This window comes from Ursus arctos, unplaced genomic scaffold, assembly GCF_023065955.2.
Source record: "Ursus arctos isolate Adak ecotype North America unplaced genomic scaffold, UrsArc2.0 scaffold_23, whole genome shotgun sequence".
Classification (NCBI taxonomy): domain Eukaryota; kingdom Metazoa; phylum Chordata; class Mammalia; order Carnivora; family Ursidae; genus Ursus; species Ursus arctos.
Genome location: NW_026622908.1, coordinates 3,659,250 through 3,674,800, shown reverse-complemented (window position 1 = coordinate 3,674,800; position 15,551 = coordinate 3,659,250). Strand labels below are relative to the sequence as shown.

Here is a 15,551-nt window from a genome sequence, read left to right as displayed (position 1 = left end):
AGGAGGGAAAAAAGGACAAATTCCAGCGAGCTGAAGGTGTGACTTTAACCTCCTCAGCAGAGCTGTAAAGACGGTAGGAACACTGCAGTGAACGGGACACGGGGAATAGGCTAGACCGTTGTGGATGTGAAGATCCAAATGGCTCTACATGTCAAGAGCCTCAAAGGCTTAAATCCTTAGACTCAGTAATCCCCACCCTGGAAATCTACTGAAAGAGAATTTCATGAAAAACAACATTAGGACCACAAAGATACACATTATAGAATCATCCCTAATACTATGAACAGTGGAATGACTAACAAAGTCACAGTATGTGACTGTAAGGGAAAACTGTCTCCGTTTATAAGAAAAAGTGAAAAAGAACAGACTGAAACATTAGGGACAGCTTCCCAAAGAATACTGATTTTAAAAAGCAAAATACAAAATTGTGTATTTATGTATATATTATAAAATATACATTTGTACGTATATGTGTAAGTATATATGAAATTGTATGCATAGATGTATTCATATATATTAAAAATATATTTATATGTATTATGTATACATGAAATTGTGTGTGTATGCATAATTAGTTTTATGCCCATATCTACAGAAATAAAGTAACTGTCATTTTTAAAAAAACAGTTATTCTTTTAGGAGGGTGACATTACAGGTTTTTGTCTTATACTTTTTTCATGTTCTACTGTTTCAATAATTTTTTTTTAAAGATTTTATCTATTCATTTGACAGAGAGAGTGAGCAGAAGCAGGCTCCCCGCAGAGCAGGGAGCCTGATGAGGGGCTCGCATGACCTGAGCTGAAGGCAGGCACTTCACCGACTGAGCCACCCCGGCACCCTGGTTTCTGTAATTTTTAAGAAAGGACTCCAATTTTTTTTTAAGAAAATTTAAATAATCAGCTACAACTTGAGACATCCAAACACATGAATGCAAAAAGAAAGCTAAGAGGTCAGACCTCTGAAGATACTTGCATCCTTTCTTTCACCAGGACCCACCAGCAGCCAATCTCCAACTTTCTATGTCTAGTCACAAGCTTCAAATGCGGACACACAGATGATCGCCTGGCTCAGGGAGACCTGAGGACTGGACGTCCCCCTTACCATTGCAGCAGCCATCAGAGTAGCTAACACAGAGCGTGGATTCTGGACCTAGCCCCACAAGAAGCACTTCCTATGTCGATTCAGTCACTCCTCATAACAATCCTATACAGAAAGTACTATCATGACTCCCAATTTGAAACGAGGAAACCTAGATACAGAAAGAGAATAAACTGCCCGACCTCGCTCAGACAGGTGGCAAAGTCAAGATCCGCACACAGACTGACTCTAGAGTCCACACTGATAACTACCAGCCCCAACCGTCTGTATGAAGCCAAGTCTCCATCCGCTGCTCCGCGGCTGGGACGTCTTATCCGAAATGCCTTCCCTCCCCTTAGCCACCTATAAAGCACCCACACGTCCTTCAGAGGCCAATTCAACTGCCACCGCTTCCGCAACGCCTTCCCGGAGCTCCCACGCAGCATCAAGAGACGCGGGGTTTCAGTTTTCCATGAAAACAGCTACACTGGTAACAATGATGGCAGCAGAACAAAGTGAATGTACTTAATGCCCCCAAGCTGCACACTTAAAAATGGTTAAGATAGTCAATTCCCGCTCTGTGCATTCTACCACAATTAAAATTGTAGGTAGATATGTAGGTAGATAGGTAAAATGGGAGCTCCGAGCCAAGAAATCAGGTCAAGTGAGAGCCTACCTACAGTGGAATCCCAACGTCCTCTCCATGCTGGAGCACTGACACCCTACAGAGGCTTCACACACCACACAGATGTCACCTGTGTCTTTCCAAGACTCTTCCCCTTTCAGCAGGGATATCACTCCCTCCGGGAGTCTTCCTGGACTCACAAGCCCAGTCTGGGGGAGGCTGGTCACATGCACCACAATATCATGCCCTCGTCCCAGAGCACCTTGGTAAGTGCCCATCAGCAGGTCTGTGCCCCCACGCCGAGCTCCCTGAAGGCAGCACCCTTCTCTGATTTGAGCGTGTCCTCAGGACCTGGCTCAACACAATCACCTTTAATCAACACTGAATCACTTAATTAACTGCTGGGAAAAGGAGGGGCTGGAATACTGCTCTGATCTGCAAAGCTCACATACGGGGTTGTCTTGAAGGGTGATGAAGAAGACAAGCCAATGCTCGCAGAAAACCCACAGATTCTAGCCTAAAACTAAAAGGCAGAGGGTCCACTTGCAGAGATTCCCAGAGGCCCCCTGCCACCTCTATTAGATATGGGAGATTTAGGTGTGGACAGGTGACTTTCAGCATCGACGGCTCCCACGAGTTCAAGGTCCATGTCCATCTTCCGATGCCCTGGGCGGAGACTCAGGTGCTGGGTGCAGTACAAAGGCTTGGGTCACCTCTTCAAATTCTCTTGAGGTCAAGTTTAAATGGCAATTTGATTCATTTGTCAGGCACCTATACTTTGGGCTAAAATCAGAACACATTCTTTAAGGCGGCTAAATCTTTATTGATCCTGAGGGGTCAGCTCAGAAGGCAGGGGCGGTAATGGCGTGTCCTTTGCATAGGGCATTTTCCATTCTTTAAGGCGGCTGGTACAAGCGCGGTATTTTTTCTTGTGTTTCTGCTACAGTTACTTAATCGCCCCTAGTGCCGTTCTGCTCGTCGCACCTCCAAGTCTACCCTCAGCGCGCGTGCCACAGAGGAGAACAAATCTTTGAATTCGCTTTCTTCCTCCCTCTCCAATCACTGAGCAAACTGTAAGAGGGAAGCAAGCGTAAGGCCGGCTCACCCGTGCTGGGGCCCCGCAAGGCAGCCGGCCGCCAGCGGACACAGAACCCCAACTGCAGAGCACAAGCGACTTCCAACATGACTTGGGTTCAGCTTTAGGAAAACCCAGCATGGGACAGTCATACATTCGGCGACTCACAGCTCCAAACAGGTCACGCTGAAATGACAAGGAAAGTAAACGTGACCCAAGAGACAGGGCGGCTTGTGCCTTGTACGGAAACCCTGGACCAGCAGGCAAAATCCACGCTCCAAGCTGAGGTTTTGATTCTCCCCCATTTACAAAGAAATACCACAGGTAAAGGATACCTGGGGGTCCGAGGCAGAGGAGCGGAGACTCAGGGCATTTTTAAAAGGACATCATGATTATCCCCTTTTAATTTTTTTGTTTAGTCTTCCATTTGTTTAGCCAAACCTCCCTCATTATAGAAGTTCAGTGGATGAGGGAGACACGAAATGTGTCAACACCCCGCCTGACGCGGAGGGGCTGAGCCTGCGCCGGGTTAGATAGGACGCAGGCAGAGGAAGGCCGGGAGCAAGTGCTTTTCTTCCCACCCTGGGCCTCGGGCTCCTCATCTGTCAACAAGGGAGCTGAAATAGGACTTTTATTGTAGCTCTCATTTGTAATATTCTTTCTATCCCATTCAGCTGTCTACCAGAACAAGCACATTTCTGGCCCATGCATGACTGGACTGTCCAAAACGTGAATCTTTTAAAGTACCATGGATATTACAGACCATATTATATATATTGGCCATATTATGTATGTTCTAACACCGTTCTTTTTTGAAGACGTAGACTATTTCTAACAAAATAACAAAAGATGGTGATTATAGGGGCACCTGGGTGGCTCAGTCGATTAGATGTCTGACTCTGGATTTAGGTTCCGGTCGTCATCTCAGGGTCGTGAGATTGAGCCCCGTCTAGGGCTCTGCACTGAGGGTGGAACCTGCTGAAGATCCTCTTTCTCTCTCTCCCTCCCTCTCCTTCTGCCCCTCCCCCTCACTCTCTCTCTGCGGGGGGGGGGGGGGGGGGGGAGGTGATTATAATTTTTAATGGCACTTTTTGGGACGTCTGGGTGGCTACGTCACTTAAGTGTCTGCCTTCTGCTCAGGTCATGATCCCAGGGTCTTGGGATCGAGTCCCGCATCGGGCTCCCTGCTCATCGGGAAGCCTGCCTCTCCCTCTCCTCCCCACTCGTGCTCTCTCTTGCTATCTCTGTGTCTGTCTCTCTCTCTCTCTAATTAATTAACTAATTAATTAAAAGGCACATTTTAAAAGTAGATCTTATGGGGTGCCCAGGTGGCTCAGTAGGTTAAGTGGCTGCCTTCAGCTCAGGTCATGATTCCGGGGTCCTGGGATCGAGCCCCACATAGGTTTTCCTGCTCAGCAGGGAGTCTGCTTCTCCCTCTCCCTCTGCCCCTCCCCCTTTCCTGTTTGTGCCTGCACACTCACTCTTTCGAATAAATAAAATCTTTAAAAGAAAAAATAAAAGAGAAGCAAGCTTCACCGGACTCTCTCAAAGAAATGTTCCCTGCTTTTTTTTTTTTTTTTTGCCTGCTTTACTTAATGGTATTTCTTTGCAAATGTTATCAAAATCAAGGTTCCAGCTAGAACCCATCACATTCCACAAGACCTTCAAATTTGACAAAAATTCTATATTTAATTAGTACTTCAAGCATCATCCAACAAGCTCTGCTGACTACACCTTCATCTGAAACAGAATACAGTGAATATTCATAGGCACAGACGTTTTTTAGATTTAAGAAGCACTGATAAACTGTATGTTCAAAGGGAGATAATCACCTCTCCCTCACTTTACAATAAGTAGTAGAGTTCAACAAGATCTCCAAAATCCTAAATAAAATATTTCCAATTTTCATATTCCTTGTCTAAACTGAGCTCATCTTTACTTTAACTTACATTGCTACCATGTAAACCTGTCTTTCCTGAAGAGTTGGTTCTAGGTGGGGCGATGAAAACACAAAGGGCCAGAACACAAACCAGCTCTTTGGTCTAACCGACCATGAACATGTTCACATATTCTGGTTTTGATCGGAAATAATAAAGGAGAGGAAGAAGAAAGGATGCACTTGGGATTTCGGGACACCGTGTGGTGATCAGAGAGACACCTGAGAGGCAGACCATTTGCCAGAGGAAACAAATATCACAATCATATTAACGTTTTAAAGGAGACTCCTGTTCACAGTCACACGCACTGAGGAAGCACGTGCGGGACTGCCTCAGCGACTTCTCCAGAGAGCTAGATAAAGCACGGCAAGCTTCTGTTGGGCTGACTGAGACCCACGAGTGGTAGGTGCCTGGACTGCTCACAATTTAGTTGGGCGTCATAAACCACACGCAGGCATGTAGTCCATCAGTCTTCAACAGGCACATGGCAACTTCAGGCCAGGCTGTGTGCTGGAGATGAGGACGGCGAACCACCGTGCTCTGCCTCAAAGACCTCACAGGCCCGTGAGAGGCACGTATGTCAGCTGCAACCCCGGAATCCAGAACACTGCATGGCACACAGCAGGTGCCCAAAAGATACAAAGCAGGTTAGGAGCCAGGGAGGGCGGACAGAGGCCTGCCCAGAGAGCCGCAGTGTGGTAGGGAGCCCGGCTCTCACATGGAGGCCTGGCCTTGAATGCACACCCCACCACTCTGCAGCTGTGCACCGGGCCGTGCGCTCAGTGCCGCCGCGCCTCAGCATCCTCGTGCGGGCCCTCCTTCGGAGGTGACGAGATAACATACATGGAAATGCCTGGAATGGCAAAGACCAGGAAGGACAGAACCTGGTCTGGGACAAGGACCAGGCAGGACAGAGCTACCACAGTAGGATAGAATCTTTTATCCTACTTCTTCTTCCTCTCCCTTTTGTAATCCTTCCTGTAGAAACCCCTTTCCCCAATACTGACTCAGACAAGACTCAGAGTGAATGAACCAAAACCGACACAGGACGGGGGTGGGGCGCAGAAGGAAGACAGAAAGCAAATCCTCTGACTACCATCCTTTGGAATGAAAACCCTCCGTAGTTCTACGGTGGAAAAGGGGGAAAGGACTCCCAAGCCAGACGCCTGAAGCACTTGGACTTCTCTTCTGCTGGCTAGACTCCTTCTCCAGACAATTCTTGACAATTAGCGGGAGTTATTCCCCTCCCCTATCTCCTCATTTGAATGTCCTTGACTAAATTAAAATGCCTGCAGCACATTAACACTTGATCAACATAAAACACAGGCTAAACCAGCTTAAATATCTTAGATCTTTTCCTGTTTTAAAATGATGTAGGTGTGTGTTTGCATATTTCTGTCTATCCAGTTGAGAATGCACATTTGGCTGTGTACGTACATACACTCACACACACGCATGTGTTCTTTAAGTAGGCACGCATCTGCATAAATATAAACTAGGCTTCTCGGGGTTGAGGGAAGTGTGAGAGATACTGCCTGTATGCCAGGGAGGCAGGACAGGTAAATGGTGTGCCCACCTCAAACACTGTAAGCTCACCTTGCACAAATAACTAAGATTGCAACCAATGAAGAAGCCCTTCAGTTTCCAAGACAACCCCAGAGGCAATCCTGGAGGGGCTCAAACTCCCTGTGACTGGACCCAGCCCCTAAAGAACCCCTCTTCTCTCTCTTCCCGGAGGAAAGCTTCCCTTTTAGTAAACAAGAGCCTTTGTCCTAACCCGGATCCCCAAACCTCTTGAGGGGTGGAAAGCAGGGGCCTCAGAGCTGCCTTCATGGCTGGAAAAGACCACAGCCACACCAGGGGAGCTGGAACAGTCAGGTTCCTGCTCCTTAACTCTCTTGAGGTTAAGAGATGCTGCGAAGTTGACGGTCATCCCATTCCACAGGCCTTTACCTAGAAGCAGCTGTGTCCCAAGCCCAGTGCTCAGAGATTACTTCTCATACTTCGTGTGTGTTTCACAACAACCCAAAAAGGCAAGTGGGGTGGTATTACTTCCCTCTCACAGGTGGGGGGTCTGTGACTCAGAAATATTGAGGGGCCCAAGGCAGGCCCCAAAGCAGGTAAATGCAGGAGGCATCAAGCCGCCTCACACTGCAGACCTGGCTTCAAGAGTACTGGCTGCAGGAGAAGAATCCGAGCTCCTGGGTTCTAGTTTCAGTTGAGTCTCTGATCTAAGGGTCATCAATCATGAGTAGTCTCGACTTTATGAGCCTCAAACTCTGACAATATAAACAGAAAAAGAGAGGGCACCTTTGGTTCTACGACTCACAGAACGCAGTCAGGTAAGAACCTATCTATACAATCACTATTCAACACGATTCTCAAAGACAAGGTAAGGTGGATTGTTGTCCTCAGCTCTCCCACCCAACACCATCTCCCCTGCCATCCCTTGGGTCCCAACTCAAGTTTTCACTGCCTCGGCATTCACGCCCGTGGTGCCCCAAGGAATCCCTCTGCTGCCTGCCTTTCTGGAAGACATCAAGATCTTTCTCGACAACTAGCTCAAGCCCGAACAGTCAACCCCCGAGCAACCTCAGCAGAGTGTCTGAACTTATCTTCATTGTACCTGCTTCTCAATTTTTGTCTCTTCAACGTCGCCCAGGGACCCAGCCTGGACTTCTCTATACTCATCACAGCGATGCCACAACCATGCCCGCATCCCTCCCCAGATATAAATCAAAACAATTATTCACATGGCAACATTTTCTGGGTATCTGCTAGGTCCCATATAATAACCTGGAAGTAGAAACTGGGTTTTTTAAAGAGAAATAACAGGATAATGGTCTCAGCCCCAAGTAACTCACAATCTATAAGGAAGATGGAGATGTAAAGGATTGCTGGGATTTGCTGAATCATTTGACACTGGAATTTGCCAGTGACTAGGAGTTGGAAGGGACAGTGACTATGAAGAATAATAGAGTCTGCTCCTGATACTATCTCGAAGGATATAATGACCGGCTGACTTTAACGAGGTGGAAATTTAATAAGGATAAATGTCAAGTCATGCACTTAGGTCCAAAACAAAAAAAAAAAAAAAAAAAAAACACAACTCACAAGTATAGGGTAGAGAAAAATCACATGAGAAAGTCTTAAGGGATTGGGTTGCCCACAAGCTCAATGACTCAGTGTGATGAGGCCTGCTATAAAAGCTAATGCAATATCAGACTGCCCCGATTAGAAATGCTGCATTCAGAGTAAGAAAAGTGAGATCTCAGATCTGGACCCCAGAGACTGTAGAGGGATGAATGGTCACAAGTGGGCACATTTCAGAGACTAGTCAGGAGTGGGAAGCCACATCGGAATGAATGACTTAGGGGGCCACGAGAGGTACCGTCCAACTAGTCTTGGGCTTGACCATCCCGTTTCCAGAGACAGTTTCCCTAAGCTAGAAAGGCACTGAGGTTAACCTAGAAGAATCTTTATTACAGCATGGCTTATAACTGCCCCAAACTGAGAGGGCACAGGCAAACTATCTGGAAAGAGGGAATAGATTACATATCTCATTATGACATATTGCCAAATGCAATGTCAAATATTTATTGGTAGGAAAGACGGTAATAAAATTCTATTTACAAGACAAAGAATATTATAAATTATTATGCACAAAATATTATTCATTCTGTAAAAACAACAACATATACACACATCAAAAACTGCATTAGCGCCTGTCTGGAAGACTATGTAGTGTGAAGCCGACAACAGAAAGAGTGCTGAGATTATCGACAGGTTTAAACTTTCCTCTTGCTTCTCTGTATTTTGCCTCTTCGTATTTTCTGTTCCATAATAAACATATACTGAAAACTCTGATATGAAGAAAAGAAAATCTAAATGGGCTAGGATACGAAAGGAGCAATTAGGCTCATGCTGTCGGCTCCAGCACGAGAGGGGGTTAGGATTAATGGGGAGGGATTGAGGAGACCCCGTCTGAGCTCAATGTTAGCGAATGGTCTGTTAGTGAAATAAATGGCCCTTTGTTGTGGAGCGAGCTCCCCATCAAAAGCAACGTGCCTCCAGGAGGCATTAAGGCTCTTTGGGAACGCACCGTAGGAGAAGCTCCATGAGTGCAGGGCTCGCTCCTCCGAAATGACCTGAAGGTCCCCTCTAATCTATATACTCCAATTCCTTGATGGACGCTCAAGCCATCCATGCTCCAGAAGGCACGATGCCTCTATTTCATGCTCACATGCTCAACCAAGCTTGTAGGCGCTACCTCTCCACTCTCTCACCAAATCGGGGCCGAGCAGAGTACAAGGAAAAGGACATTCAAATGGGAACCAGCGGTACCCCCGCAGGAAGAACATGGTCTTGAACAAGTCAATCTCTAGAAGCCTCAGTTTCTACATCTGCCAAATGGCAGTAAAATGCAAACGATCTCAAGAGGTTCTGCCGACATTTCAAGAAAAAGCCTGTGGGCTTGCTTTGTGAACAATCAAGAGCTATCTACACACGGAAGCAACGATGCGTTCCATCAGGAGAGCATTTCAAGCTCAAGCTGGATGGCCAACTGACAGGACCGGCTACAGGCAACCCCCTCCACCGGAAGCAGACACAACTCGAATGCCAAGCCCCCATGACCCGACTGCACTGGGGCTCAAGCAGCCCTCCAGTCCTTCTGCTTCCCCTGACCACTTCTCACCCCACAGACTATAATAATGAATTGCTTTTTCTCCCGCTTCTGAAGATGAGTCTTGGTTTTTCACTATGACGACACGTTTCTTTTTAAGAGGAGGATCAAGGCCTCTGCCTTCATCCACGGTCCCCAGTGGGGCGGGAACTCATGACAGACTTACTGATGATCTGACTGAGCCCTAAGTGAACCCTGCTACTTAAAGTGTAGCCTGTGGACCAGCACCACTGGCATCATCGCAGAACGTGTTAGATACGCAGATTCTCAGGGCCCTTTCCCAGAGCCACTCAATCAAAATCTGCATTTTTAACAAGCTCCCAGGTGATTCACGTGCTAACCAGGGAACGAGGCTGCTATCGGTCCACACCCAGCCGTCAGAGAGCGAGGGGAAGACCTGGGCCAGGCGCATCCCACAAGAGCTCCAAGGCCCAGAAAAGGGCCTCATTCATTCATTTACTCATTTATTCAGTCATTTGTTTGTTCAACAACTATATATGAAATTCCCACGTCATGCCAGACACGTGTCTAGGCACCAAGCTCTGTTCTGACCAAGTCTAACTGAAGGGTAAGGCTCCTCCGATATCAGAGAGAACTTCCCATCACAGCTGCCCGCCCACTAAATTCAGCTACCAACAAGTAAGTCCTTCCAGCTCCTCCAACCCTGGCCCAGCTGCTCAAATGCTTTGCAGGTGTCAGGGCTGGTATCTCTTCACGAACCACCAGAGAAGCCACCCACACAATAGCCACGGCCCGATGCCCTGGGCAGAGCCCCTTCTTTATTTCTGCAGGTGCTACATTCCAAAAATATTTCTTCTCCTAAAGCATGGCAAGAATTCTACACTTAGGGAAGAAAAGAGGTTAAAGGAGGGCCTCATTTTTCCCAGAGGAGAGAGGAGACTCACAGAGAGGTTTACATTTTTAAAATGTATTTATTTTATCAGCCACATGCTTGCAAGTCAAACATCCCCTCAAAGACATTTTGCAGACAGAGATATTCAGGGAACACATTGGAGGCAGCGTATTTATCCGCGGCTATTACAGGACTAGCCCAAAGGGGTGGGTATCAGATGCTGTCTCCTGCTGAAATGACTGTCTGCCTGCCTGCCACCCCCAGGCCAGGTCAGAGCTACTTTATGTCCCTCAAATACCCCCCGCTTGGCCCTGCCAGACTGCCTCTGCCCCACCGGTCCCCTGAGAGCCTTGCAATCAGCCGGGGTCGCTCCTGACTGAGGACGGCTCTTTGCTGCATGTGCTCTGCACCATCTTTGGGGGTCTGTCAACAGACACCGAAAAGCATCACTAATGTATACACGGGTGGAACATTAACTCCAACACTGTCACGGTGCTGGGAACCGCAGAGCCTGGTAGGATCCCAGGCAAACTCAGCTCCTTGATTTCACTGCCCAAAGGGGCATTACAAGAAGGTGCGCTGTCTCTTACAGCTGCCTCTGAGCTCCCTCCTTTGCTATCTCTCATCAAGTCACCCTTTGAGTCACAGGATTTAGCAGTTAGGAATGCTTCCCGCATCTCCCACAGTCGCGCCCCCCCACCCCCCGGCCAGGTAACTGTCTCCTTCCCAAGGGTGAGCAAGCATCTTGAGGGCAGGACAGCCATCTCTGGAGCCCAGCAGACACCCGACACACCCAGGTTTCCGTAAACAGTGATAGAAGGTCAATGCATTCAACAAGCATTTAATGAGCGCTGAGTTTTAGGATTACAGTACAGGTATCCCCTACCTTCCGAAAGTTCGAGTTATGCCACTTCGCTCTTATGAAAGATCTACCGAGCACAGCAACGGTTGTTCTCATAAAAGTGACAATCCTCTTTGAATTTCTTTTGGCTGGTTGGAGAAAATAGGTATTGATGTAGGTCTTTCCTAAAAGCAAATTGGCAAAACGTGACCTTTGGAAATCAGGGAATACTCTGCTTTAGGCCATTTCTGCTTACAAAAAAATTCACAGGAACACTCTACTTTTGGAGGGGGGGGAATCTATACTAAATACCTGAAGATAAAAAAGAAAGAAACGGGAGAGCCCTTAATGGCCTTTGGAGATGAAACAAAACAAGAAACAAGGACTTTAAAAGCTGGGATGGAGAAACTCCAGCGTGAGGAGTGAGGGAATTCCTGGGGCCGAGCAAGCCAAGGGCAACAGAAATGGAATTTTCTTACCCATGATATCTCACACAGATCCACCCCCAGTCTGTAATTCACTGTGTACGGAATGCATTTCCCACACACCAGCCTCTTATTCTGCGATCGGCCAAATGTCTCATCTGTCTTTTCAACTATCGGGATACTGTATGGTACACATCGTCTCCATCCTGAACTGTTTCTTCACAAGGAGAGCCACGGCTCATAACGGGATGAGCATTCTGACCTCCTTCTCTCCCCAGCTGTCAGGGCCACGTGAGAAAGAAGGGCAGGGGAGTACATAAAGGCTAACGACTGCCCCCAGGTTATGCCCTGGGACCCGAGTCTCACCGCTTCCCCCCAAATCCTGTGTTCTCAGCAGCAACCCACCTCTCCTCCCTGGCCTCTCTTTGCAGCTAGCATCACTGTCCAACAGAAATGCAACGCCAGCCACGTGTCATGGTACGTTTTCGAGTCACCTCATTACAAAAGGTAAAAAGAAACTGGTGAATTTAATTTCAGTAACTTCTTTTATTAACCCAACACATCTAAATATGAATTCAACCTGTAATCAATATTTTAAAAACCATTAATGAGATTTTACGTTCTCCTTCCATACTAAGTCTTTGAGGGCCAGTGGTCACTGGATATGTTTTGGGGCCATCTCAATTCAGATGCCACCTGCCAAGTGCTGAATAGCACAGGTGGCAGGTGGCTACCATGCTGCCCCACGAGGGCCTCAAGTGAGCATTTCCTACACAAGCCTGAGTCTCACGGAGCCTACACACCTGCTGTCTCCAAGCACACAGAGCCTCGGTACTGGGCACTGGCTGCTCTTGGGTCTGAGAATGGGGAGGCCCAGGGTTCAATGTTCAAAGACTGTCCGTTCTACCCTTCAAGTCTCACCAGAAGTACCACTACGTCAAGGAAGCCTTCCCTGACTACGTCCTCAACAGTTCTGTGCGCCTCCTCTGTGCCCCCAGCACCCTGGCTTCACACACCATAGCCCTAGTGGCCAGAGTGGAGGGCCTGCTCGGCCGTGTTCTCCACCATTGTCTGTTCCTTGAAGACATGACTGTGTCTGCCTCGTTCACAGCCCACGCCTTATCTCCTAGCCCAGCACAGGCTCGATAAACATCTGCCAGATGCATGGATGGATGGTCGGATAAATGAATGGAATTCCTCCTAACAGAACGTCTCTCTCTCCAGGCCAGAGCTTCCCCAACTGTAGAAGCCATGCTTCCTTCCAGCTCTGCAAGTCAACCGTGATTCGTGTGGCCCTCGCCATTCTGTTTAGCCCTCCACCGCACAACCAGCTCGGCCAGCCATCTGACACCAGAGAGAAAACTCCTAGAGACACTTTCGAGTTTCTTGCTCTGCAAAATGGGGCAACATAAGTTGCTTTCGGGTCTTCTGAATGTATCCTGTGAGCCTCCTGCTAGTCCACAGAAATAAAGACATAAACATAGTCTCTCATAGAATTCTCAAATACCTTCCCTGGCCCATCAGTTATGTATTTCTTACACAGACTACTCTCCATTTTGTCCTTAATGAATCGATGTCGTGAAAAGATCACAAGGTCAGCTTTTCGACTCTCAAGTCCTGGTGTTCACCACCACTACCTTTCTGCCAGCTAGCTGTTTGATCATCGTGTTATCTAACCTCTAGGCACCTGGGTCTCCACATCCATAAAATGGGGATAACAGTAGAAGCAACTCAGAGTCGTTGCAACACCAGAACACCTTATATATTTTACAGGGCCAAACAGATGGTAGCTACCACGTAAACTGATTCTTCTGAAGCATGTCAAAGTCAGGGGACAGAGTCACCCACACCTAACAGCCACAGCCAGGGCCCAGGCCTGGGGACTCGGGCAAAGACCAGAGAGAACTGGCAGGCTAACATCAAACAGGCCCAGACTCCACGGCCTCACAAAGCCAAGTCCCCAAGGTGCTGCCTGGGGATGTCGGGCAGGAAGCAGCCCAGAAGAGCCGGCTTCCCCGAGGAGCGGGACCGCCTACTGGAGCAGGAGGCAGGAAGTTTCTGTCTCAAAAGGGCAGGGTCCCCACTGAGCGAGGGGGTCCTGCCCTCAGTCAGGCCAAGCCAGGGAGCCAGAGGAATGGCTTCGTCCACCTCTTCTCTCGTGCTCTGGCCATGTTTCAGAGGCACCTGAGCTTTCTCGAACCGACTGTGCCCATTTCAAGCAGGAACCAGGCCAGCACGTACGTGCGCGCACATATGTGTGTGTGTACGCGTTTGATTATTTCCGAAGAAAGCACTCTGCCGTCCGAGAGTGAGTCATCAGTAATCCTTGTCAATTTGCCAGCAGCCTGCCCCTCTTCATTACAAACAGAAAGATAAAAGCCCTTGCACTACATTAGCTGGCATACGCCTCCAGACAGTACAAATAAATTAATTGTGCCTCATCTCCAACAGCCCAAGAGGTGTGCGGGAGGGGAAAATGCTCTCCGTCTTGTTTCATTAACAAATTAAACTGAAATGGAGCCGCGACCATTCTCTTGTGCACATACGCTCGGGTCCCGCACCAACATCGCCCTACCGCGCACGTGGGGCAGCGTCACCCAGGAGAGAGCCCGGACCCTGACAAACCACGTCTCCAGCCCAAGAGAGCAACAGTCCTGGCGGGTGGGGGGTGGGGGGGACCCCAGGGGCCACCGTCTAGGGTGGGTGCCTGGGGGACAAGACTCGCCCATCACATCCCAGGTGCTGTTGCGAAGGGAGGGCGGTGCGGGCACTCACCCCAGGCAAATAAACAAACCAGCTCGGTGGCCCAGTGTGTGCTCAGAGTGAAGGAGTTTGTCATCAAGCAAACTCTGTCATGCTCAGGATGGTGAGCATTCCAGAAAGAACAAAGTTATTCAAGACCAACTTGAAAAACAAGTTGGACTCCCCTTCGCCACAAGCTAAGATTACACCCTCACACACACCTTTCTTCGATCCTGAGACGTTCACTTTTGCAGAGCAGTTAAAGGCAATTTGTTACAACGCTGTGATTTTCTTTATGCTGGCTCCGTACTACGTAATTTAGGCAACCTACATTTTATATGCTCAAGGGGGCATGGCTGAAAAGCTGATCCTTTCATGTTTTATCTCCAAAGAGACAAAAACAGTGCTTCCAGGGGAGGAGGGGGACAGGAAATGGAGAGGGGGGAGACGCTGGAGGGAAAGAACAAAAGTGCACTCTGAGAAGAGGAAAAGCCCCTCTACTCTCCAAATATCACCCCATTAACTGGTGACCTGCAAGGAAGTCAGATCACGAACAGGTACTCCAACCGTAAAATATGTCCAAAGTATTTATTATACAGATTGGCTCTTGGTTTGGTTTGTGTTAGTTGGTTTGGTTTTTTTACCTGTAAAATCCAAGAATCTGAAGAATTCTGAGCAGAAAATCTGACCTCAAACAGCTAGGCCTTGCCTATAACAAAACAAATTCCATAAAAATCTTAAAAAACAGTAATAAAGCCACACTCGACTTTACTATAACTGAAGAAATTCCAATGAAACAATGAAGCAGCACTGAACCAGACCTTGTGAAAATGACAGTATCTGATGCAGGCCAAGTTGCTGAAAAAACTGGTACCTTCCTGCGCTGCTGGTGGCTCTGTGAACCGGTACAGCCCTCCCGGACGGCAGTGGAGCAACAGCCATCAAGAGCCAAAAAAATGTTTGTGCCCTTTAACCCAGAAATCTTGCTCTTGGGAATTCACCCCAAGGAAATAATCTACAATAAGGATGAAGCCGTATCTCCAAGTATTATTTATAATAGCACAGGGAAAAATATATATATATAAGGGAAAAAATCTAAACGTCCAGTAATAGATGAATGGTTAAATAAATTCAGTCTGTGAGATGATAGATTGTAAGACCATTAAAAATCATCTTGAAGACTCCGTAACCATTTGGAAAACATTTGCTTAAGGTTTACTGAAAAGAGCAGAATACAAAATTGGGTCTACATATGATTACAGCTATATAAAAACATGCCTGCATTCAGGCAA

General features: G+C 47.7%; 1 protein-coding gene across 17 annotated transcripts in view; it reads right to left on the bottom strand.

The window, feature by feature from the left end:
- Window positions 1–15,551, bottom strand: part of TEAD1 (TEA domain transcription factor 1) — a 260,007-nt gene that overhangs the window by 196,300 nt on the left and 48,156 nt on the right. For 3 of the 17 annotated variants that reach the window (XM_057317463.1, XM_057317459.1, XM_057317460.1), the window contains exon 1: window positions 11,138–15,342. The exons of 3 other annotated variants lie outside the window; for them this stretch is intronic. In XM_057317463.1, the coding sequence (XP_057173446.1) occupies window positions 11,138–11,209 (72 nt within the window). In that variant the 5' untranslated portion in view covers window positions 11,210–15,342. Of the gene's footprint in view, window positions 1–11,137; window positions 15,343–15,551 lie in introns of those variants that run through there. 11 more of the 17 variants (XM_044379692.3, XM_044379694.3, XM_044379697.3 and 8 more) reach the window with 7 other exon arrangements.